At 40.5% G+C, this 26,707-nt stretch overlaps 1 protein-coding gene across 4 annotated transcripts in view; it reads left to right on the forward strand.

The window, feature by feature from the left end:
- Positions 1-26,707, forward strand: part of CFAP221 (cilia and flagella associated protein 221) — a 97,504-nt gene that overhangs the window by 17,936 nt on the left and 52,861 nt on the right. For 2 of the 4 annotated variants that reach the window (XM_075828987.1, XM_075828990.1), the window contains exons 1-6: positions 5,464-5,684; positions 14,819-15,009; positions 15,771-15,871; positions 16,410-16,496; positions 16,741-16,836; positions 19,708-19,808. In XM_075828987.1, the coding sequence (XP_075685102.1) occupies positions 14,859-15,009; positions 15,771-15,871; positions 16,410-16,496; positions 16,741-16,836; positions 19,708-19,808 (536 nt within the window). In that variant the 5' untranslated portion in view covers positions 5,464-5,684; positions 14,819-14,858. Of the gene's footprint in view, positions 1-5,463; positions 5,685-14,818; positions 15,010-15,770; positions 15,872-16,409; positions 16,497-16,740; positions 16,837-19,707; positions 19,809-26,707 lie in introns of those variants that run through there. The other 2 variants (XM_075828989.1, XM_075828988.1) reach the window with 1 other exon arrangement.

Genomic DNA, 26,707 nt, shown 5'->3' on the forward strand with positions numbered 1-26,707 from the left:
CCCTTATACTCCACAATGTAATAGTGCCCCCCCCCTTATACTCCACAATGTAATAGTGCCCCCCCCTTATACTCCACAATGTAATAGTGCCCCCCCCCTTATACTCCACAATGTAATAGTGCCCCCCCTTATACTCCACAAAGTAATAGTGCCCCCCCTTATACTCCACAATGTAATAGTGCCCCCCTTATACTCCACAAAGTAATAGTGCCCCCCCTTATACTCCACAATGTAATAGTGCCCCCCTTATACTCCACAAAGTAATAGTGCCCCCCCCTTATACTCCACAATGTAATAGTGCCCCCCCTTATACTCCACAAAGTAATAGTGCCCCCCCTTATACTCCACATTGTAATAGTGCCCCCCTTATACTCCACAAAGTAATAGTGCCCCCCTTATACTCCACAAAGTAATAGCGCCCCCCCTTATACTCCACAATGTAATAGTGCCCCCCCTTATACTCCACAATGTAATAGTGCCCCCCTTATACTCCACAATGTAATAGTGCCCCCCTTATACTCCACAATGTAACAGTGCCCCCCCCCTTATACTCCACAATGTAATAATGCCCCCCTTATACTCCACAATGTAATAGTGCCCCCCCCCTTATACTCCACAAAGTAATAGTGCCCCCTTTATACTCCACAATGTAATAGTGCCCCCCTTATACTCCACAATGTAATAGTGCCCCCCCTTATACTCCACAATGTAATAGTGCGCCCCTTATACTCCACAATGTAATAGTGCCCCCCCTTATACTCCACAATGTAATAGTGCCCCCCTTATACTCCACAATGTAATAGTGCCCCCCTTATACTCCACAATGTAATAGTGCCCCCCCTTATACTCCACAATGTAATAGTGCCCCCCCTTATACTCCACAATGTAATAGTGCCCCCCTTATACTCCACAATGTAATAGTGCCCCCCCTTATACTCCACAATGTAATAGTGCCCCCCTTATACTCCACAATGTAATAGTGCCCCTCCTTATACTCCACAATGTAATAGTGCCCCCCTTATACTCCACAATGTAATAGTGCCCCTCCTTATACTCCACAATGTAATAGTGCCCCCCCTTATACTCCACAATGTAATAGTGCCCCCCTTATACTCCACAATGTAATAGTGCCCCTCCTTATACTCCACAATGTAATAGTGCCCCCCCTTATACTCCACAATGTAATAGTGCCCCCCTTATACTCCACAATGTAATAGTGCCCCCCCCTTATACTCCACAATGTAATAATGCCCCCCTTATACTCCACAATGTAATAGTGCCCCCCCCCTTATACTCCACAAAGTAATAGTGCCCCCCTTATACTCCACAATGTAATAGTGCCCCCCCCTTATACTCCACAAAGTAATAGTGCCCCTCCTTATACTCCACAATGTAATAGTGCCCCCCCTTATAGTCCACAATGTAATAGTGCCCCCCCTTATACTCCACAAAGTAATAGTGCCCCTCCTTATACTCCACAAAGTAATAGTGCCCCTCTTATACTCCACAATGTAATAGTGCCCCCCCTTATACTCCACAAAGTAATAGTGCCCCCCCTTATACTCCACAATGTAATAGTGCCCCTCCTTATACTCCACAATGTAATAGTGCCCCCCCTTATAGTCCACAATGTAATAGTGCCCCCCCTTATACTCCACAATGTAATAGTGCCCCCCCTTATACTCCACAAAGTAATAGTGCCCCTCCTTATACTCCACAAAGTAATAGTGCCCCCCTTATACTCCACAATGTAATAGTGCCCCCCCCTTATACTCCACAATGTAATAGTGCCCCCCCCCTTATACTCCACAATGTAATAATGCCCCCCTTATACTCCACAATGTAATAGTGCCCCCCCCTTATACTCCACAAAGTAATAGTGCCCCCCTTATACTCCACAATGTAATAGTGCCCCCCCCCTTATACTCCACAATGTAATAGTGCCCCTCCTTATACTCCACAATGTAATAGTGCCCCCCCTTATAGTCCACAATGTAATAGTGCCCCCCCTTATACTCCACAAAGTAATAGTGCCCCTCCTTATACTCCACAAAGTAATAGTGCCCCCCTTATACTCCACAATGTAATAGTGCCCCCCCTTATACTCCACAAAGTAATAGTGCCCCCCCTTATACTCCACAATGTAATAGTGCCCCTCCTTATACTCCACAATGTAATAGTGCCCCCCCTTATAGTCCACAATGTAATAGTGCCCCCCCTTATACTCCACAAAGTAATAGTGCCCCTCCTTATACTCCACAAAGTAATAGTGCCCTCCTTATACTCCACAATGTAATAGTGCCCCCCCCCCTTATACTCCACAATGTAATAGTGCCCCCCCTTATACTCCACAAAGTAATAGTGCCCCCCCTTATACTCCACAATGTAATACTGCCCCCCCTTATACTCCACAATGTAATAGTGCCCCCCCTTATACTCCACAAAGTAATAGTGCCCCCCTTATACTCCACAATGTAATAGTGCCCTCCTTATACTCCACAATGTAATAGTGCCCCCCTTATACTCCACAATGTAATAGTGCCCCCCCTTATACTCCACAATGTAATAGTGCGCCCCTTATACTCCACAATGTAATAGTGCCCCCCCTTATACTCCACAATGTAATAGTGCCCCCCTTATACTCCACAATGTAATAGTGCCCCCCCTTATACTCCACAATGTAATAGTGCGCCCCTTATACTCCACAATGTAATAGTGCCCCCCCTTATACTCCACAATGTAATAGTGCCCCCCTTATACTCCACAATGTAATAGTGCCCCCCCTTATACTCCACAAAGTAATAGTGCCCCCCTTATACTCCACAATGTAATAGTGCCCCCCTTATACTCCACAATGTAATAGTGCCCCCCTTATACTCCACAATGTAATAGTGCCCCCCCTTATACTCCACAATGTAATAGTGCCCCCCCCTTATACTCCACAATGTAATAGTGCCCCCCCCTTATACTCCACAATGTAATAGTGCCCCCCCCCTTATACTCCACAATGTAATAGTGCCCCCCCCCTTATACTCCACAATGTAATAGTGCCCCCCTTATACTCCACAAAGTAATAGTGCCCCCCCTTATACTCCACAATGTAATAGTGCCCCCCTTATACTCCACAATGTAATAGTGCCCCCCCCTTATACTCCACAATGTAATAGAGCCCCCCTTATACTCCACAATGTAATAGTGCCCCCCCCCTTATACTCCACAATGTAATAGTGGAGTAAAAGGCACTTAACAGCTCCGCGTGTCACCCTCGTATGATGCGTGATTTTCGCGCGGCCGCCATCATTATGACGCGCTGTTTGTAGCATGTGGGGCTTTTCTGTTTTCATTCATAGTTTTTACTGTTGTTGCGCGAATCACGCACGTCCCACGGAAGGGCTTCCGTGTGCTGCGCGTGATTTTCACGCACCTATTGACTTCAATGGGTGCGCGATGCGCAAGAAACACAAGAAATATCGGACATGTTGTGAGTTTTACGCTGCGTCAAAATCACGGACATTCTGCGCAGCCCCGTAGACTAACATAGGTCCGTGCGAGGCGCGTGAAAATCAGGCGTGTGGCACGGACGTATATCCCGTGCGTCTGAATAAGCCCTTATAGGAAGGTCCACACTGACTGAAAAATAACGTTTCGGGAGCCTTTACCGGGTGTTCTGTAGATATGGCGGCGCGGTGATGTCGCGGTGATGTCGCGGTGATGTCGCGGTGATGTCGCGGTACTCGCTCGGGATAATCTCCATGTTTTTTTATTACTTGATGGTCTTTTTGGTTGTGTGAAAATAATGCGTCTGCGTGACGGCCGCTGTTTTAACGGATTACACGTTCTTCTGGCCATAGATACTTGTCCCGAGTAAAGACCCCCGGACCCCACAGATCCTTCATAGTCACTGGGCCTCATTTATCAAAACTGACCTCGATCACAGCAACCAATCAGAGCGCAGATTCAATTTGGCAGGTTAAGAGAAATAAGCTGAGCTGTGATTGGTTGCTATGGGCAATAAGGACCGTTTTGTTGAATTATGCTCAGTGTGAACTCCCACAATCCTCTGCTCATCCTGTTCCCCCTGCTTCACGAGGAGGCGGAGTTATTACGATGTGATATACGGGGGGGCAGTTGTTATTATGTGATATACGGGGGCAGTTGTTATTATGTGATATACGGGGGGCAGTTGTTTATTATGTGATATACGGGGGGGCAGTTGTTATTATGTGATATACGGAGGGGCAGTTATTACGATGTGATATACGGGGGGGCAGTTGTTATTATGTGATATACGGGGGGGCAGTTATTATGTGATATACGGGGGGGCAGTTGTTATTATGTGATATACGGAGGGGCAGTTGTTATTATGTGATATACGGAGGGGCAGTTGTTATTATGTGATATACGGGGGGGCAGTTGTTATTATGTGATATACGGAGGGGCAGTTGTTATTATGTGATATACGGGGGGGCAGTTATTATGTGATATACGGGGGGGCAGTTGTTATTATGTGATATACGGAGGGGCAGTTGTTATTATGTGATATACGGGGGGGCAGTTGTTATTATGTGATATACGGGGGGGGCAGTTGTTATTATGTGATATACGGAGGGGCAGTTATTACGATGTGATATACGGGGGGGCAAGTTGTTATTATGTGATATACGGAGGGGCAGTTGTTATTATGTGATATACGGGGGGGCAGTTGTTATTATGTGATATACGGGGGGGCAGTTGTTATTATGTGATATACGGGGGGGCAGTTGTTATTATGTGATATACGGGGGGGGGCAGTTGTTATTATGTGATATACGGGGGGGCAGTTGTTATTATGTGATATACGGGGGGGCAGTTGTTGTTATGTGATATACGGGGGGGCAGTTGTTATTATGTGATATACGGGGGGCAGTTGTTATTATGTGATATACGGGGGGGGCAGTTGTTATTATGTGATATACGGGGGGGCAGTTGTTATTATGTGATATACGGAGGGGCAGTTGTTATTATGTGATATACGGAGGGGCAGTTGTTATTATGTGATATACGGAGGGGCAGTTGTTATTATGTGATATACGGAGGGGCAGTTGTTGTTATGTGATATACGGGGGGGCAGTTGTTATTATGTGATATACGGGGGGGCAGTTGTTATTATGTGATATACGGGGGGGCAGTTGTTATTATGTGATATACGGAGGGGCAGTTGTTATTATGTGATATACGGAGGGGCAGTTGTTATTATGTGATATACGGAGGGGCAGTTGTTATTATGTGATATACGGAGGGGCAGTTGTTGTTATGTGATATACGGGGGGCAGTTGTTATTATGTGATATACGGGGGGGCAGTTGTTATTATGTGATATACGGGGGGGCAGTTGTTGTTATGTGATATACGGGGGGGCAGTTGTTATTATGTGATATACGGGGGGGCAGTTGTTATTATGTGATATACGGGGGGGCAGTTGTTGTTATGTGATATATTGGGGGACACTTGTCTTGGTTACACATATTAGCGGTTCATCGCTAACTGCACGGATAACTCCAGAGCTCCCCCGCCATCCTCACATAGTTCTTCCCAGTCTTTTCTCCCCCTGCTCAGTCTGTGGTACAGTCCTTTTTCCGGTGTCACCATAGCAACGCGTCCTGACATCGTAAGACAGGGACACCCGGAGAATGTGACCGCGACCTGGTGACTATAACGCCCCATTACCCCCTCCTGTGTATAATAACTACCAGTCCCTGTTTATAATTACCATTATAATGTTATAATCGCTGTGTGACCTCTTCCTGGTTATTATAATGTTATAATCGCTGTGTGATCTCTTCCTGGTTATTATAATGTTATAATCGCTGTGTGATCTCTTCCTGGTTATTATAATGTTATAATCGCTGTGATCTCTTCCTGGTTATTATAATGTTATAATCGCTGTGATCTCTTCCTGGTTATTATAATGTTATAATCGCTGTGATCTCTTCCTGGTATTATTAATGTTATAATCGCTGTGTGATCTCTTCCTGGTTATTATAATGTTATAATCGCTGTGATCTCTTCCTGGTTATTATAATGTTATAATCGCTGTGTGATCTCTTCCTGGTTATTATAATGTTATAATCGCTGTGTGATCTCTTCCTGGTTATTATAATGTTATAATCGCTGTGATCTCTTCCTGGTTATTATAATGTTATAATCGCTGTGATCTCTTCCTGGTTATTATAATGTTCTAATCGCTGTGATCTCTTCCTGGTTATTATAATGTTATAATCGCTGTGTGATCTCTTCCTGGTTATTATAATGTTATAATCGCTGTGATCTCTTCCTGGTTATTATAATGTTATAATCGCTGTGTGATCTCTTCCTGGTTATTATAATGTTATAATCGCTGTGTGATCTCTTCCTGGTTATTATAATGTTATAATCGCTGTGTGATCTCTTCCTGGTTATTATAATGTTATAATCGCTGTGTGATCTCTTCCTGGTTATTATAATGTTATAATCGCTGTGATCTCTTCCTGGTTATTATAATGTTATAATCGCTGTGTGATCTCTTCCTGGTTATTATAATGTTATAATCGCTGTGTGATCTCTTCCTGGTTATTATAATGTTATAATCGCTGTGTGATCTCTTCCTGGTTATTATAATGTTATAATCGCTGTGTGATCTCTTCCTGGTTATTATAATGTTATAATCGCTGTGATCTCTTCCTGGTTATTATAATGTTATAATCGCTGTGATCTCTTCCTGGTTATTATAATGTTATAATCGCTGTGATCTCTTCCTGGTTATTATAATGTTATAATCGCTGTGTGATCTCTTCCTGGTTATTATAATGTTATAATCGCTGTGATCTCTTCCTGGTTATTATAATGTTATAATCGCTGTGTGATCTCTTCCTGGTTATTATAATGTTATAATCGCTGTGTGATCTCTTCCTGGTTATTATAATGTTATAATCGCTGTGATCTCTTCCTGGTTATTATAATGTTATAATCGCTGTGATCTCTTCCTGGTTATTATAATGTTCTAATCGCTGTGATCTCTTCCTGGTTATTATAATGTTATAATCGCTGTGTGATCTCTTCCTGGTTATTATAATGTTATAATCGCTGTGTGATCTCTTCCTGGTTATTATAATGTTATAATCGCTGTGATCTCTTCCTGGTTATTATAATCTTATAATCGCTGTGTGATCTCTTCCTGGTTATTATAATGTTATAATCGCTGTGTGACCTCTTCCTGGTTATTATAATGTTATAATCGCTGTGTGACCTCTTCCTGGTTATTATAATGTTATAATCGCTGTGTGATCTCTTCCTGGTTATTATAATGTTATAGTCGCTGTGTGATCTCTTCCTGGTTATTATAATGTTATAATCGCTGTGTGATCTCTTCCTGGTTATTATAATGTTATAATCGCTGTGATCTCTTCCTGGTTATTATAATGTTATAATCGCTGTGATCTCTTCCTGGTTATTATAATGTTATAATCGCTGTGATCTCTTCCTGGTTATTATAATGTTATAATCGCTGTGTGATCTCTTCCTGGTTATTATAATGTTATAATCGCTGTGATCTCTTCCTGGTTATTATAATGTTATAATCGCTGTGTGATCTCTTCCTGGTTATTATAATGTTATAATCGCTGTGTGATCTCTTCCTGGTTATTATAATGTTATAATCGCTGTGATCTCTTCCTGGTTATTATAATGTTATAATCGCTGTGATCTCTTCCTGGTTATTATAATGTTCTAATCGCTGTGATCTCTTCCTGGTTATTATAATGTTATAATCGCTGTGTGATCTCTTCCTGGTTATTATAATGTTATAATCGCTGTGTGATCTCTTCCTGGTTATTATAATGTTATAATCGCTGTGATCTCTTCCTGGTTATTATAATCTTATAATCGCTGTGTGATCTCTTCCTGGTTATTATAATGTTATAATCGCTGTGTGACCTCTTCCTGGTTATTATAATGTTATAATCGCTGTGATCTCTTCCTGGTTATTATAATCTTATAATCGCTGTGTGATCTCTTCCTGGTTATTATAATGTTATAGTCGCTGTGTGACCTCTTCCTGGTTATTATAATGTTATAATCGCTGTGTGATCTCTTCCTGGTTATTATAATGTTATAATCGCTGTGTGATCTCTTCCTGGTTATTATAATGTTATAATCGCTGTGTGATCTCTTCCTGGTTATTATAATCTTATAATCGCTGTGTGATCTCTTCCTGGTTATTATAATGTTATAATCGCTGTGTGATCTCTTCCTGGTTATTATAATGTTATAATCGCTGTGACCTCTTCCTGGTTATTATAATGTTATAATCGCTGTGTGATTTCTTCCTGGTTATTATAATGTTATAATCGCTGTGTGATCTCTTCCTGGTTATTATAATGTTATAATCGCTGTGTGATCTCTTCCTGGTTATTATAATGTTATAATCGCTGTGTGATCTCTTCCTGGTTATTATAATGTTATAATCGCTGTGTGATCTCTTTCTGGTTATTATAATGTTATAGTCGCTGTGATCTCTTCCTGGTTATTATAATGTTATAATCGCTGTGTGATCTCTTCCTGGTTATTATAATGTTATAATCGCTGTGTGATCTCTTTCTGGTTATTATAATGTTATAGTCGCTGTGATCTCTTCCTGGTTATTATAATGTTATAATCGCTGTGATCTCTTCCTGGTTATTATAATATTATAATCGCTGTGTGATCTCTTCCTGGTTATTATAATGTTATAATCGCTGTGTGATCTCTTCCTGGTTATTATAATGTTATAATCGCTGTGATCTCTTCCTGGTTATTATAATGTTATAATCGCTGTGATCTCTTCCTGGTTATTATAATGTTATAATCGCTGTGACCTCTTCCTGGTTATTATAATGTTATAGTCGCTGTGTGATCTCTTCCTGGTTATTATAATGTTATAATCGCTGTGTGATCTCTTCCTGATTATTATAATGTTATAATCGCTGTGATCTCTTCCTGGTTATTATAATGTTATAGTCGCTGTGATCTCTTCCTGGTTATTATAATGTTATAGTCGCTGTGATCTCTTCCTGGTTATTATAATGTTATAATCGCTGTGATCTCTTCCTGGTTATTATAATGTTATAATCGCTGTGATCTCTTCCTGGTTATTATAATGTTATAATCGCTGTGTGATCTCTTCCTGGTTATTATAATGTTATAATCGCTGTGTGATCTCTTCCTGGTTATTATAATGTTATAATCGCTGTGTGACCTCTTCCTGGTTATTATAATGTTATAATCGCTGTGTGACCTCTTCCTGGTTATTATAATGTTATAATCGCTGTGATCTCTTCCTGGTTATTATAATGTTATAATCGCTGTGTGATCTCTTCCTGGTTATTATAATGTTATAATCGCTGTGTGATTTCTTCCTGGTTATTATAATGTTATAATCGCTGTGATCTCTTCCTGGTTATTATAATGTTATAATCGCTGTGATCTCTTCCTGGTTATTATAATGTTATAATCGCTGTGATCTCTTCCTGGTTATTATAATGTTATAATCGCTGTGTGATCTCTTCCTGGTTATTATAATGTTATAATCGCTGTGATCTCTTCCTGGTTATTATAATGTTATAATCGCTGTGATCTCTTCCTGGTTATTATAATGTTATAATCGCTGTGTGATCTCTTCCTGGTTATTATAATGTTATAATCGCTGTGTGATCTCTTCCTGGTTATTATAATGTTATAATCGCTGTGTGATCTCTTCCTGGTTATTATAATGTTATAATCGCTGTGTGATCTCTTCCTGGTTATTATAATGTTATAATCGCTGTGTGATCTCTTCCTGGTTATTATAATGTTATAATCGCTGTGTGATCTCTTCCTGGTTATTATAATGTTATAATCGCTGTGTGATTTCTTCCTGGTTATTATAATGTTATAATCGCTGTGATCTCTTCCTGGTTATTATAATGTTATAATCGCTGTGTGATCTCTTCCTGGTTATTATAATGTTATAATCGCTGTGATCTCTTCCTGGTTATTATAATGTTATAATCGCTGTGACCTCTTCCTGGTTATTATAATGTTATAGTCGCTGTGTGATCTCTTCCTGGTTATTATAATGTTATAATCGCTGTGATCTCTTCCTGGTTATTATAATGTTATAATCGCTGTGTGATCTCTTCCTGGTTATTATAATGTTATAATCGCTGTGTGATCTCTTCCTGGTTATTATAATGTTATAATCGCTGTGTGACCTCTTCCTGGTTATTATAATGTTATAATCGCTGTGATCTCTTCCTGGTTATTATAATGTTATAATCGCTGTGTGACCTCTTCCTGGTTATTATAATGTTATAATCGCTGTGTGACCTCTTCCTGGTTATTATAATGTTATAATCGCTGTGTGATCTCTTCCTGGTTATTATAATGTTATAATCGGCTGTGATCTCTTCCTGGTTATTATAATGTTATAGTCGCTGTGTGACCTCTTCCTGGTTATTATAATGTTATAGTCGCTGTGATCTCTTCCTGGTTATTATAATGTTATAGTCGCTGTGATCTCTTCCTGGTTATTATAATGTTATAATCGCTGTGACCTCTTCCTGGTTATTATAATCTTATAATCGCTGTGTGATCTCTTCCTGGTTATTATAATGTTATAATCGCTGTGTGATCTCTTCCTGGTTATTATAATGTTATAATCGCTGTGATCTCTTCCTGGTTATTATAATGTTATAGTCGCTGTGTGATCTCTTCCTGGTTATTATAATGTTATAGTCGCTGTGATCTCTTCCTGGTTATTATAATGTTATAATCGCTGTGATCTCTTCCTGGTTATTATAATGTTATAATCGCTGTGTGATCTCTTCCTGGTTATTATAATGTTATAATCGCTGTGTGATCTCTTCCTGGTTATTATAATGTTATAATCGCTGTGTGATCTCTTCCTGGTTATTATAATGTTATAGTCGCTGTGTGATCTCTTCCTGGTTATTATAATGTTATAATCGCTGTGTGATCTCTTCCTGGTTATTATAATGTTATAATCGCTGTGTGATCTCTTCCTGGTTATTATAATGTTATAATCGCTGTGATCTCTTCCTGGTTATTATAATGTTATAATCGCTGTGTGATCTCTTCCTGGTTATTATAATGTTATAATCGCTGTGTGATCTCTTCCTGGTTATTATAATGTTATAGTCGCTGTGTGATCTCTTCCTGGTTATTATAATGTTATAATCGCTGTGATCTCTTCCTGGTTATTATAATGTTATAGTCGCTGTGATCTCTTCCTGGTTATTATAATGTTATAATCGCTGTGATCTCTTCCTGGTTATTATACTGTTATAATCGCTGTGATCTCTTCCTGGTTATTATAATGTTATAATCGCTGTGTGATCTCTTCCTGGTTATTATAATGTTATAATCGCTGTGTGATCTCTTCCTGGTTATTATAATGTTATAATCGCTGTGTGATCTCTTCCTGGTTATTATAATGTTATAATCGCTGTGTGACCTCTTCCTGGTTATTATAATGTTATAATCGCTGTGATCTCTTCCTGGTTATTATAATGTTATAATCGCTGTGTGATCTCTTCCTGGTTATTATAATGTTATAATCGCTGTGTGATCTCTTCCTGGTTATTATAATGTTATAATCGCTGTGTGATCTCTTCCTGGTTATTATAATGTTATAATCGCTGTGATCTCTTCCTGGTTATTATAATGTTATAATCGCTGTGATCTCTTCCTGGTTATTATAATGTTATAATCGCTGTGATCTCTTCCTGGTTATTATAATGTTATAATCGCTGTGATCTCTTCCTGGTTATTATAATGTTATAATCGCTGTGATCTTTTCCTGGTTATTATAATGTTATAATCGCTGTGTGATCTCTTCCTGGTTATTATAATGTTATAATCGCTGTGTGATCTCTTCCTGGTTATTATAATGTTATAATCGCTGTGTGATCTCTTCCTGGTTATTATAATGTTATAATCGCTGTGATCTCTTCCTGGTTATTATAATGTTATAATCGCTGTGATCTCTTCCTGGTTATTATAATGTTATAATCGCTGTGTGATCTCTTCCTGGTTATTATAATGTTATAATCGCTGTGTGATCTCTTCCTGGTTATTATAATGTTATAATCGCTGTGTGATCTCTTCCTGGTTATTATAATGTTATAATCGCTGTGTGATCTCTTCCTGGTTATTATAATGTTATAATCGCTGTGTGATCTCTTCCTGGTTATTATAATGTTATAGTCGCTGTGATCTCTTCCTGGTTATTATAATGTTATAATCGCTGTGACCTCTTCCTGGTTATTATAATGTTATAATCGCTGTGACCTCTTCCTGGTTATTATAATGTTATAATCGCTGTGATCTCTTCCTGGTTATTATAATGTTATAATCGCTGTGTGATTTCTTCCTGGTTATTATAATGTTATAATCGCTGTGTGATCTCTTCCTGGTTATTATAATGTTATAATCGCTGTGTGATCTCTTCCTGGTTATTATAATGTTATAATCGCTGTGTGATCTCTTCCTGGTTATTATAATGTTATAATCGCTGTGTGATCTCTTCCTGGTTATTATAATGTTATAATCGCTGTGTGATCTCTTCCTGGTTATTATAATGTTATAATCGCTGTGTGATCTCTTCCTGGTTATTATAATGTTATAGTCGCTGTGATCTCTTCCTGGTTATTATAATGTTATAATCGCTGTGTGATCTCTTCCTGGTTATTATAATCTTATAATCGCTGTGTGATCTCTTCCTGGTTATTATAATGTTATAGTCGCTGTGATCTCTTCCTGGTTATTATAATGTTATAATCGCTGTGATCTCTTCCTGGTTATTATAATGTTATAATCGCTGTGATCTCTTCCTGGTTATTATAATGTTATAATCGCTGTGTGATCTCTTCCTGGTTATTATAATGTTATAATCGCTGTGTGATCTCTTCCTGGTTATTATAATGTTATAATCGCTGTGTGACCTCTTCCTGGTTATTATAATGTTATAATCGCTGTGTGACCTCTTCCTGGTTATTATAATGTTATAATCGCTGTGATCTCTTCCTGGTTATTATAATGTTATAATCGCTGTGTGATCTCTTCCTGGTTATTATAATGTTATAATCGCTGTGTGATTTCTTCCTGGTTATTATAATGTTATAATCGCTGTGATCTCTTCCTGGTTATTATAATGTTATAATCGCTGTGATCTCTTCCTGGTTATTATAATGTTATAATCGCTGTGATCTCTTCCTGGTTATTATAATGTTATAATCGCTGTGTGATCTCTTCCTGGTTATTATAATGTTATAGTCGCTGTGTGATCTCTTCCTGGTTATTATAATGTTATAGTCGCTGTGTGATCTCTTCCTGGTTATTATAATGTTATAATCGCTGTGTGATCTCTTCCTGGTTATTATAATGTTATAATCGCTGTGTGATCTCTTCCTGGTTATTATAATCTTATAATCGCTGTGTGATCTCTTCCTGGTTATTATAATGTTATAGTCGCTGTGATCTCTTCCTGGTTATTATAATGTTATAATCGCTGTGATCTCTTCCTGGTTATTATAATGTTATAATCGCTGTGATCTCTTCCTGGTTATTATAATGTTATAATCGCTGTGATCTCTTCCTGGTTATTATAATGTTATAATCGCTGTGTGATCTCTTCCTGGTTATTATAATGTTATAATCGCTGTGTGATCTCTTCCTGGTTATTATAATGTTATAATCGCTGTGATCTCTTCCTGGTTATTATAATGTTATAGTCGCTGTGTGATCTCTTCCTGGTTATTATAATGTTATAATCGCTGTGTGATCTCTTCCTGGTTATTATAATGTTATAATCGCTGTGTGATCTCTTCCTGGTTATTATAATGTTATAATCGCTGTGTGATCTCTTCCTGGTTATTATAATGTTATAGTCGCTGTGTGATCTCTTCCTGATTATTATAATGTTATAATCGCTGTGTGATCTCTTCCTGGTTATTATAATGTTATAATCGCTGTGTGATCTCTTCCTGGTTATTATAATGTTATAATCGCTGTGTGATCTCTTCCTGGTTATTATAATGTTATAATCGCTGTGATCTCTTCCTGGTTATTATAATGTTATAATCGCTGTGTGATCTCTTCCTGGTTATTATAATGTTATAATCGCTGTGTGATCTCTTCCTGGTTATTATAATGTTATAATCGCTGTGACCTCTTCCTGGTTATTATAATGTTATAATCGCTGTGTGATCTCTTCCTGGTTATTATAATGTTATAGTCGCTGTGATCTCTTCCTGGTTATTATAATGTTATAATCGCTGTGTGATCTCTTCCTGGTTATTATAATGTTATAATCGCTGTGTGATCTCTTCCTGGTTATTATAATGTTATAATCGCTGTGATCTCTTCCTGGTTATTATAATGTTATAATCGCTGTGACCTCTTCCTGGTTATTATAATGTTATAATCGCTGTGACCTCTTCCTGGTTATTATAATGTTATAATCGCTGTGATCTCTTCCTGATTATTATAATGTTATAATCGCTGTGTGATCTCTTCCTGGTTATTATAATGTTATAATCGCTGTGTGATCTCTTCCTGGTTATTATAATGTTATAATCGCTGTGTGATCTCTTCCTGGTTATTATAATGTTATAATCGCTGTGATCTCTTCCTGGTTATTATAATGTTATAATCGCTGTGATCTCTTCCTGGTTATTATAATGTTATAATCGCTGTGACCTCTTCCTGGTTATTATAATGTTATAATCGCCGTGTGCTGCAGGTGACGCTTCTCTTTATTGCTGCAGGTGACGCTTCTCATTATTTTGCGCTGATCGCTGTGCCGTTATGGACGTCGCTTCCCCTTCCAAGTTCAGTTTACCCAAAGGGGATCGGAGTCTCAAGAAACCTTCATCATCATCATCGTCGTCCGTGTTTCTGGATAGTTCGATGCATAAGCCGATGATCCGACCTGTTCCCCACCACCTCCTGGAGTCAAGTACGGACACAGTGTTACCCCGTGATACCCCACATCAGGGCACGGGTCCACCCACTGCCAGCACCGGCGGCGCTCTACAAATCCTACCCACCAATAAGAGACGTCCAATCAGGGGACCCCAATGAATCGCGCCATCGAAATGCCATTATTGCGAAAACCGGGAAAACTGCGGCTTCAACTAATCAATTAGAATCCACCTCCAGTCTCCTCAGACTGTTCCGTCCTCCATGTTTTATACTGCAGCCCTGCTCTGTTAGGGCACAGCTATGATCACTGCGCATTGGAGTCTGATGTAGTCTGGAATCCACCTTCTCTCTTATCAGAGGCTCACACTGCTGCTTTCTCCCTCCCCTTGCTTTACACTGCAGTTCCACTTGTTTAGATTGGCTGCTTCATGTAACACGAGCCCAGCAAGAAACTTGTACAGCGGGACCGGCAGACACTTTACCTCCTACACTTGTATCCGGCCCCCCTTAGCACCTGTCCTCACCTTGGCTTGTTCTGATCCGGCCCCCAAGTCCCTGTCCTCGTCCTGACCCCAACCCCCCCCCCCCCCGAGTCCCTATCCTGATCTGGTCCCTGTCCCCGCCCCCCCCCCCAAGTCCCTGTCCTCGTCCATACCCCCCCCCCCCCCCGAGTCCCTATCCGAGTAACCCACCCCCCCCCCCCAAGTCCCTGTCCTCGTCCAGACCCCCCCGAGTCCCTATCCTCGTCCCCACCCGCGCCCCCCTGACTTTTTTCTCCCTTGTGATGTTTTGCAGAGGTTTACAGGCAGCTCGGCAGCAATGTTTCGGTCGCGGCGGACCCTGGGATTCTCCATTTTGGGGGCTTTGAGATTGGGAGACGTCTCCATCAGGTTCTGGTGAGTTGCGCTCTGCGGACGAGTGGGATCGTTGTTGATTTGTGTTCTCCGCTGACCGTCATATCGTCGCAAGAAAACGGCTAAAATGGTTCAAATTGCTCGGCCTGAATCCAGGACGTTTTCTGTCCCGTTTTTGCGTGACGTCCGCTGAACGCCGCCCGCGGCCCGGAATGTGTTACCGCTCAGGACGTCTGGCCTATTGCTGGCACCGGGCTGAGCACTCGTCTTTGGAAGGCGCCGCTTATCTTTGGTTATAACTTGGGTGATTGCTGCTCTTCCAACACTTTGGTGTAGCACAGCCCGGCGTCACTTCTCCTTGCTGGGACTTGTAGTCCTCGCCGGCCCGGCGCCACTTCTCCTTGCTGGGACTTGTAGTCCTCGACGGCCCGGCGCCACTTCTCCTTGCTAGGACTTGTAGTCCTCGCCGGCCCGGTGTCTCTTCTCCTTGCTGGGACTTGTAGTCCTCTCCGGCCCGGCTGTGCCTCTGTGTGTTGCTCAGTAACGTCATTAATCCTGTCTGATATTTTCTCATACACAGAAACTAGTGAACATCTCGTGCGAGGTCTCCAACGTGCACATCATCCCCCCCCAGAGCCCGCACTTCACCGTCAGCTACAAGAAAGCAGTGAGTATGGCGAGCGCCGCACGTGCGCTAAACACGGGAAATAAGGAGACCCTGAGATGTGCGCGGTGACAGCTCTGCTATTCTGGGTTGGGATCTTGATCCACCGTTTATCATCGTCTCTATTGTGACCTGTATCTGTATGATTGGAAGCCCCCCGTAGTATGATTGGAAGCCCCCCGTAGTATGATTGGAAGCCCCCCGTAGAGCCGCACTGTATATTCCTCTGACTTATTCTCTCGCACAGAACAAGCTGGTTCCAGGTTTGGCTCTCACAGTAAATGTTCAGTTCACGGCTGATGAATGGAGATATTATTATGATTGTATCCGTGTCCACTGCAAGGTAAGAAAGAGCACAGCGTAATGTGCCTATACAATAATATACAGCTCCTATATGTGACTATACAATAATATACGGCTCCTATATGTGCCTATACAATAATATACAGCTCCTATATGTGACTATACAATAATATACGGCTCCTATATGTGACAGCACAGTGATATACAGCTCCTATATGTGACTATACAATAATATACGGCTCCTATATGTGACAGCACAGTGATATACAGCTCCTATATGTGACTATACAATAATATACGGCTCCTATATGTGACTATACAGCTCATATATGTGACAGCACAGTGATATACAGCTCCTATATGTGAGAGCACAGTGTACAGTGATATACAGCTCCTATATGTGACAGCAGAGTGTACAGTTATATACAGCTCCTATATGTGACTATACAATAATATACAGCCTCCTATATGTGACTATACAGCTCATATATGTAACAGCGCAGTGATATACAGCTCCTATATGTGACTATACAGCTCCTATATGTGACAGCACAGTGATATACAGCTCCTATATGTGACTATACAATAATATACGGCCTCCTATATGTGACTATACAGCTCCTATATGTGACAGCGCAGTGATATACAGCTCCTATATGTGACTATACCGCTTCTATATGTGACAGCACAGTGTAGTGATATAAAGCTCCTATATGTGACTATACAGCTCCTATATGTGCCTGTACAATAATATACGGCCTCCTGTATGTGACTGCACAGTGTATAGTATTAAACGGCCTCCTATATGTGACTGTAGTGTATAGTCATATACGGCCTCCTATATGTGACGGTGTAGTGTATAGTGATATACGGCCTCCTATATGAGATTATACAGCTCCTATATGTGCCTATACAATAATATACGGCCTCCTATATGTGACTGTGCAGTGTATAGTGCTATAGGGCCTCCTATATGTGACTGTATAGTGACATACAGCCTCCCATACGTGACTGTAGTGTATAGTGATATCTGGCCGCCTATATGTGACCGTAGTGTATAGTGATATACGGCCTCCTATATGTGACTGTACTGTATAGTGATATGCGGCCTCCTATATGTGACTATTGTATAGTGATATCCGGCCTCCTATACGTGACTGTAGTGTAGTGATATCTGGCCTCCTATATGTGACTAGTGTATAGTGATATCCAGCCTCCTATATGTGGCTGTAGTGTATACTGATATACGACCTCCTATATGTGACACTGCAGTGTATAGTGATATACGACCTATTATACGTGACTGTAGTGTATAGTGATATCAGGCCGCCTATATGTGACTAGTGTATAGTGATATATGGCCTCCTATATGTGACTGTAGTGTATAGTGATATATGGCCTCCTATATGTGACTGTAGTGTATAGTGATATCCGGCCTCCTATATGTGACTAGTGTATAGTGATATCCGGCCTCCTATATGTGACTAGTGTATAGTGATATATGGCCTCCTATATGTGACTGTAGTGTATAGTGATATAGGGCCTCCTATACGTGACTGCAGTGTATAGTGATATACGACCTATTATACGTGACTGTATTGTATAGTGATATCAGGCCGCCTATATGTGACTAGTGTATAGTGATATATGGCCTCCTATATGTGACTGTAGTGTATAGTGATATAGGGCCTCCTATACGTGACTGCAGTGTATAGTGATATACGACCTATTATACGTGACTGTAGTGTATAGTGATATCAGGCCGCCTATATGTGACTAGTGTATAGTGATATATGGCCTCCTATATGTGACTGTAGTGTATAGTGATATCCGGCCTCCTATATGTGACTGTAGTGTATAGTGATATCCGGCCTCCTATATGTGACTGTAGTGTATAGTGATATCCGGCCTCCTATATGTGACTGTAGTGTATAGTGATATACGGCCTCCTATAGGTGACTGTAGTGTATAGTGATATCCGGCCTCCTATATGTGACTAGTGTATACTGATATATGGCCTCCTATATGTGACTGTAGTATATAGTGATATATGGCCTCCTATATGTGACTAGTGTATAGTGATATCCGACCTCCTATATGTGACTGTAGTATATAGTGATATATGGCCTCCTATATGTGACTGTAGTGTATAGTGATATACGGCCTCCTATATGTGACTAGTGTATAGTGATATCCGGCCTCCTATATGTGACTGTAGTGTATAGTGATATCCGGCCTCCTATATGTGACTATACTGTATAGTGATATACAACCTCCTATATGTGACTAGTGTATAGTGATATCCGGCCTTCTATATGTGTATAGTGATATATGGCCTCCTATATGTGAGTGTAGTATATAGTGATATATGGCCTCCTATATGTGACTGTAGTGTATAGTGATATATAGCCTCCTATATGTGACTGTAGTATATAGTGATATATGGCCTCCTATATGTGACTAGTGTATAGTGATATATGGTCTCCTATATGTGACTGTAGTGTATAGTGATATACGGCCTCCTATATGTGACTGTGTAGTGTATATTGATATCCGGCCTCCTATATGTGACTAGTGTATAGTGATATATGGCCTCCTATATGTGACTGTAGTGTATAGTGATATACGGCCTCCTATATGTGACTGTGTAGTGTATATTGATATCCGGCCTCCTATATGTGACTAGTGTATAGTGATATATGGCCTCCTATATGTGACTAGTGTATAGTGATATCCGGCCTCCTATATGTGACTGTAGTGTATAGTGAGGGATAGATGACCCCTATAGTCTTCACTATACATGTCCTGAGCCGCCAGTGACTGGGATATGGCGGTTGATGTGGTTTCAATGTCTCCATCTCCTACATCTTCATGAAGTGAGACCTTTTCTCCCGCATGTTCCTGTCCCCAGGGTGATGAGACGCTGCTGGTGCCCCTGCACGCCTACCCGGTCCTGGACCTGCTCCACTTCCCATCTCATGTCAACCTATCAGATGTGGCGCTTGGGCAGAGGTGAGACCCCCAGACCCCTGTTCCGGCATCTTCCTCTCCGCCGGAGTGCAGGACAAATATTGATTTTCTATTTATCATCTTCACTGTTTACACTGTAAGAAAATGGAAGCGTCGTCCACATCGCTGCCGCGCCAAACTGGTATGTGACTGTCCGCGCCGCTTAATGGCAGGATGTCCGCTGCGGGGAAAGCTGCACTAAAAGCCGCAGACAAAGGAGCCATCAGGACGGGTCACTTAATGTCTACTCCAACTGCAGAAATGAACATCCGAGCGAATAAAATCCCTGTGCCCAATGTGAACAGCCGCTCCTCTTATATCACTCCAGCACTATTATATCCTCCAGAGACATTCCATCATATGTGACTGATATCAGCCGCTCCTCTTATATCACTCCAGTACTATTATATCCTCCAGAGACATTACATCATATATGTGACTGATATCAGCCGCTCCTCTTATAACACTCCAGCACTATTATATCCTCCAGAGACATTACATCATATGTGTGACGGATATCAGCCGCTCCTCTTATATCACTCCAGTACTATTATATCCTCCAGAGACATTACATCATATATGTGACTGATATCAGCCGCTCCTCTTATATCACTCCAGTACTATTATATCCTCCAGAGACATTACATCATATGTGACTGATATCAGCCGCTCCTCTTATATCACTCCAGCACTATTATATCCTCCAGAGACATTACATCATATGTGACTGATATCAGCCGCTCCTCTTATAACACTCCAGTACTATTATATCCTCCAGAGACATTCCATCATATGTGACTGATATCAGCCGCTCCTCTTATATCACTCCAGCACTATTATATCCTCCAGAGACATTACATCATATGTGACTGATATCAGCCGCTCCTCTTATATCACTCCAGCACTATTATATCCTCCAGAGACATTACATCATATGTGTGACTGATATCAGCCGCTCCTCTTATATTACTCCAGCACTATTATATCCTCCAGACATTACATTATATGTGTGACTGATATCAGCCGCTCCTCTTATATCACTCCAGTACTATTATATCCTCCAGAGACATTACATCATATGTGACTGATATCAGCCGCTCCTCTTATATCACTCCAGCACTATTATATCCTCCAGAGACATTACATCATATGTGTGACTGATATCAGCCGCTCCTCTTATATCACTCCAGTACTATTATATCCTCCAGAGACATTACATCATATGTGACTGATATCAGCCGCTCCTCTTATATCACTCCAGCACTATTATATCCTCCAGAGACATTACATCATATGTGACTGATATCAGCCGCTCCTCTTATATCACTCCAGCACTATTATATCCTCCAGAGACATTACATCATATGTGACTGATATCAACCGCTCCTCTTATAACACTCCAGCACTATTATATCCTCCAGAGACATTCCATCATATGTGACTGATATCAGCCGCTCCTCTTATAACACTCCAGCACTATTATATCCTCCAGAGACATTCCATCATATGTGACTGATATCAGCCCCTCCTCTTATATCACTCCAGCACTATTATATCCTCCAGAGACATTACATCATATGTGACTGATATCAGCCGCTCCTCTTATATCACTCCAGCACTATTATATCCTCCAGAGACATTACATCATATGTGACTGATATCAGCCGCTCCTCTTATAACACTCCAGCACTATTATATCCTCCAGAGACATTACATCATATGTGTGACTGATATCAGCCGCTCCTCTTATATCACTCCAGCACTATTATATCCTCCAGAGACATTACATCATATGTGACTGATATCAGCCGCTCCTCTTATAACACTCCAGTACTATTATATCCTCCAGAGACATTACATCATATGTGACTGATATCAGCCGCTCCTCTTATAACACTCCAGTACTATTATATCCTCCAGAGACATTACATCATATGTGACTGATATCAGCCGCTCCTCTTATATCACTCCAGTACTATTATATCCTCCAGACATTACATCATATGTGTGACTGATATCAGCCGCTCCTCTTATATCACTCCAGTACTATTATATCCTCCAGAGACATTACATCATATGTGTGACTGATATCAGCCTCTCCTCTTATATCACTCCAGCACTATTATATCCTCCAGAGACATTACATCATATGTGTGACTGATATCAGCCGCTCCTCTTATATCACTCCAGTACTATTATATCCTCCAGAGACATTACATCATATGTGACTGATATCAGCAGCTCCTCTTATAACACTCCAGCACTATTATATCCTCCAGAGACATTACATCATATGTGACTGATATCAGCCGCTCCTCTTATAACACTCCAGCACTATTATATCCTCCAGAGACATTACATCATATATGTGACTGATATCAGCAGCTCCTCTTATAACACTCCAGCACTATTATATCCTCCAGAGACATTACATCATATGTGACTGATATCAGCCGCTCCTCTTATAACACTCCAGCACTATTATATCCTCCAGAGATATTACATCATATGTGTGACTGATATCAGCCGCTCCTCTTATATCACTCCAGCACTATTATATCCTCCAGAGACATTACATCATATGTGACTGATATCAGCCGCTCCTCTTATAACACTCCAGTACTATTATATCCTCCAGAGACATTACATCATATGTGTGACTGATATCAGCCTCTCCTCTTATATCACTCCAGTACTATTATATCCTCCAGAGACATTACATCATATGTGTGACTGATATCAGCCTCTCCTCTTATATCACTCCAGCACTATTATATCCTCCAGAGACATTACATCATATGTGTGACTGATATCAGCCGCTCCTCTTATATCACTCCAGTACTATTATATCCTCCAGAGACATTACATCATATGTGTGACTGATATCAGCCGCTCCTCTTATATCACTCCAGCACTATTATATCCTCCAGAGACATTACATCATATGTGACTGATATCAGCCGCTCCTCTTATATCACTCCAGTACTATTATATCCTCCAGACATTACATCATATGTGACTGATATCAGCCGCTCCTCTTATATCACTCCAGCACTATTATATCCTCCAGACATTACATCATATGTGTGACTGATATCAGCCGCTCCTCTTATATCACTCCAGTACTATTATATCCTCCAGAGACATTACATCATGTGTGTGACTGATATCAGCCGCTCCGCTTATATAACACTCCAGCACTATTATATCCTCCAGAGACATTACATCATATGTGTGACTGATATCAGCCGCTCCTCTTATATCACTCCAGTACTATTATATCCTCCAGAGACATTACATCATATGTGACTGATATCAGCCGCTCCTCTTATATCACTCCAGTACTATTATATCCTCCAGAGACATTACATCATATGTGACTGATATCAGCCGCTCCTCTTATATCACTCCAGCACTATTATATCCTCCAGAGACATTACATCATATGTGTGACTGATATCAGCCGCTCCTCTTATAACACTCCAGCACTATTATATTCTCCAGACATTACATCATATGTGTGACTGATATCAGCAGCTCCTCTTATATCACTCCAGTACTATTATATCCTCCAGAGACATTACATCATATATGTGACTGATATCAGCCGCTCCTCTTATATCACTCCAGCACTATTATATCCTCCAGAGACATTACATTATATGTGACTGATATCAGCCGCTCCTCTTATAACACTCCAGCTCTATTATATCCTCCAGAGACATTACATCATATGTGTGACTGATATCAGCCGCTCCTCTTATATCACTCCAGCACTATTATATCCTCCAGAGACATTACATCATATGTGACTGATATCAGCCGCTCCTCTTATAACACTCCAGCTCTATTATATCCTCCAGAGACATTACATCATATGTGTGACTGATATCAGCCGCTCCTCTTATATCACTCCAGCACTATTATATCCTCCAGAGACATTACATTATATGTGACTGATATCAGCCGCTCCTCTTATAACACTCCAGCACTATTATATCCTCCAGAGACATTACATCATATGTGACTGATATCAGCCGCTCCTCTTATATCACTCCAGTACTATTATATCCTCCAGAGACATTACATCATATGTGTGACTGATATCAGCCGCTCCTCTTATATCACTCCAGTACTATTATATCCTCCAGAGACATTACATCATATGTGTGACTGATATCAGCCGCTCCTCTTATATCACTCCAGCACTATTATATCCTCCAGAGACATTACATCATATGTGACTGATATCAGCCGCTCCTCTTATAACACTCCAGTACTATTATATCCTCCAGAGACATTACATCATATGTGTGACTGATATCAGCCGCTCCTCTTATAATATAACACTCCAGCACTATTATATCCTCCAGAGACATTACATCATATGTGACTGATATCAGCCGCTCCTCTTATATCAATCCAGTACTATTATATCCTCCAGAGACATTACATCATATGTGTGACTGATATCAGCCGCTCCTCTTATATCACTCCAGTACTATTATATCCTCCAGAGACATTACATCATATGTGACTGATATCAGACGCTCCTCTTATAACACTCCAGCACTATTATATCCTCCAGAGACATTACATCATATGTGACTGATATCAGCCGCTCCTCTTATATCACTCCAGTACTATTATATCCTCCAGAGACATTACATCATATGTGTGACTGATATCAGCCGCTCCTCTTATATCACTCCAGTACTATTATATCCTCCAGAGACATTACATCATATGTGACTGATATCAGCCGCTCCTCTTATATCACTCCAGTACTATTATATCCTCCAGAGACATTACATCATATGTGACTGATATCAGCCGCTCCTCTTATATCACTCCAGCACTATTATATCCTCCAGTGACATTACATCATATGTGTGACTGATATCAGCCGCTCCTCTTATATCACTCCAGTACTATTATATCCTCCAGAGACATTACATCATATGTGACTGATATCAGCCGCTCCTCTTATAACACTCCAGTACTATTATATCCTCCAGAGACATTACATCATATGTGACTGATATCAGCCGCTCCTCTTATATCACTCCAGCACTATTATATCCTCCAGACATTACATCATATGTGACTGATATCAGCCGCTCCTCTTATATCACTCCAGCACTATTATATCCTCCAGACATTACATCATATGTGTGACTGATATCAGCCGCTCCTCTTATATCACTCCAGTACTATTATATCCTCCAGAGACATTACATCATATGTGACTGATATCAGCCGCTCCTCTTATATCACTCCAGTACTATTATATCCTCCAGAGACATTACATCATATGTGTGACTGATATCAGCCGCTCCTCTTATAACACTCCAGTACTATTATATCCTCCAGACATTACATCATATGTGTGACTGATATCAGCCGCTCCTCTTATATCACTCCAGTACTATTATATCCTCCAGAGACATTACATCATATGTGACTGATATCAGCCGCTCCTCTTATAACACTCCAGTACTATTATATCCTCCAGAGACATTACATCATATGTGACTGATATCAGCCGCTCCTCTTATAACACTCCAGTACTATTATATCCTCCAGAGACATTACATCATATGTGACTGATATCAGCCGCTCCTCTTATATCACTCCAGTACTATTATATCCTCCAGAGACATTACATCATATGTGACTGATATCAGCCGCTCCTCTTATATCACTCCAGTACTATTATATCCTCCAGAGACATTACATCATATGTGACTGATATCAGCCGCTCCTCTTATAACACTCCAGTACTATTATATCCTCCAGAGACATTACATCATATGTGACTGATATCAGCCGCTCCTCTTATAACACTCCAGTACTATTATATCCCCAGAGACATTACATCATATGTGACTGATATCAGCCGCTCCTCTTATATCCTCCAGTACTATTATATCCTCCAGACATTACATCATATGTGTGACTGATATCAGCCGCTCCTCTTATATCACTCCAGTACTATTATATACTCCAGACATTACATCATATGTGACTGATATCAGCCGCTCCTCTTATATCACTCCAGCACTATTATATCCTTCAGAGACATTACATCATATGTGTGACTGATATCAGCCGCTCCTCTTATATCACTCCAGTACTATTATATCCCCCAGAGACATTACATCATGTGTGACTGATATCAGCCGCTCCTCTTATATCACTCCGGTACTATTATATCCTCTAGAGACATTACATCATATGTGTGACTGATATCAGCCGCTCCTCTTATAACACTCCGGTACTATTATATCCTCCAGAGACATGACATCATATGTGTGACTGATATCAGCCGCTCCTCTTATATCACTCCAGTACTATTATATCCTCCAGAGACATTACATCATATATGTGACTGATATCAGCCGCTCCTCTTATAACACTCCAGCACTATTATATCCTCCAGAGACATTACATCATATGTGACTGATATCAGCCGCTCCTCTTATATCACTCCAGTACTATTATATCCTCCACAGACATTACATCATATGTGACTGATATCAGCCGCTCCTCTTATATCACTCCAGTACTATTATATCCTCCAGAGACATGACATCATATGTGTGACTGATATCAGCCGCTCCTCTTATATCACTCCAGTACTATTATATCCTCCAGAGACATTACATCATATATGTGACTGATATCAGCCGCTCCTCTTATAACACTCCAGCACTATTATATCCTCCAGAGACATTACATCATATGTGTGACTGATATCAGCCGCTCCTCTTATAACACTCCAGCACTATTATATCCTCTAGAGACATTACATCATATATGTGACTGATATCAGCCGCTCCTCTTATATCACTCCAGCACTATTATATCCTCCAGAGACATTACATCATATGTGTGACTGA

The sequence above is a fragment of the Rhinoderma darwinii genome, chromosome 6 (genome assembly GCF_050947455.1).
Source record: "Rhinoderma darwinii isolate aRhiDar2 chromosome 6, aRhiDar2.hap1, whole genome shotgun sequence".
In the NCBI taxonomy this organism is placed as follows: domain Eukaryota; kingdom Metazoa; phylum Chordata; class Amphibia; order Anura; family Rhinodermatidae; genus Rhinoderma; species Rhinoderma darwinii.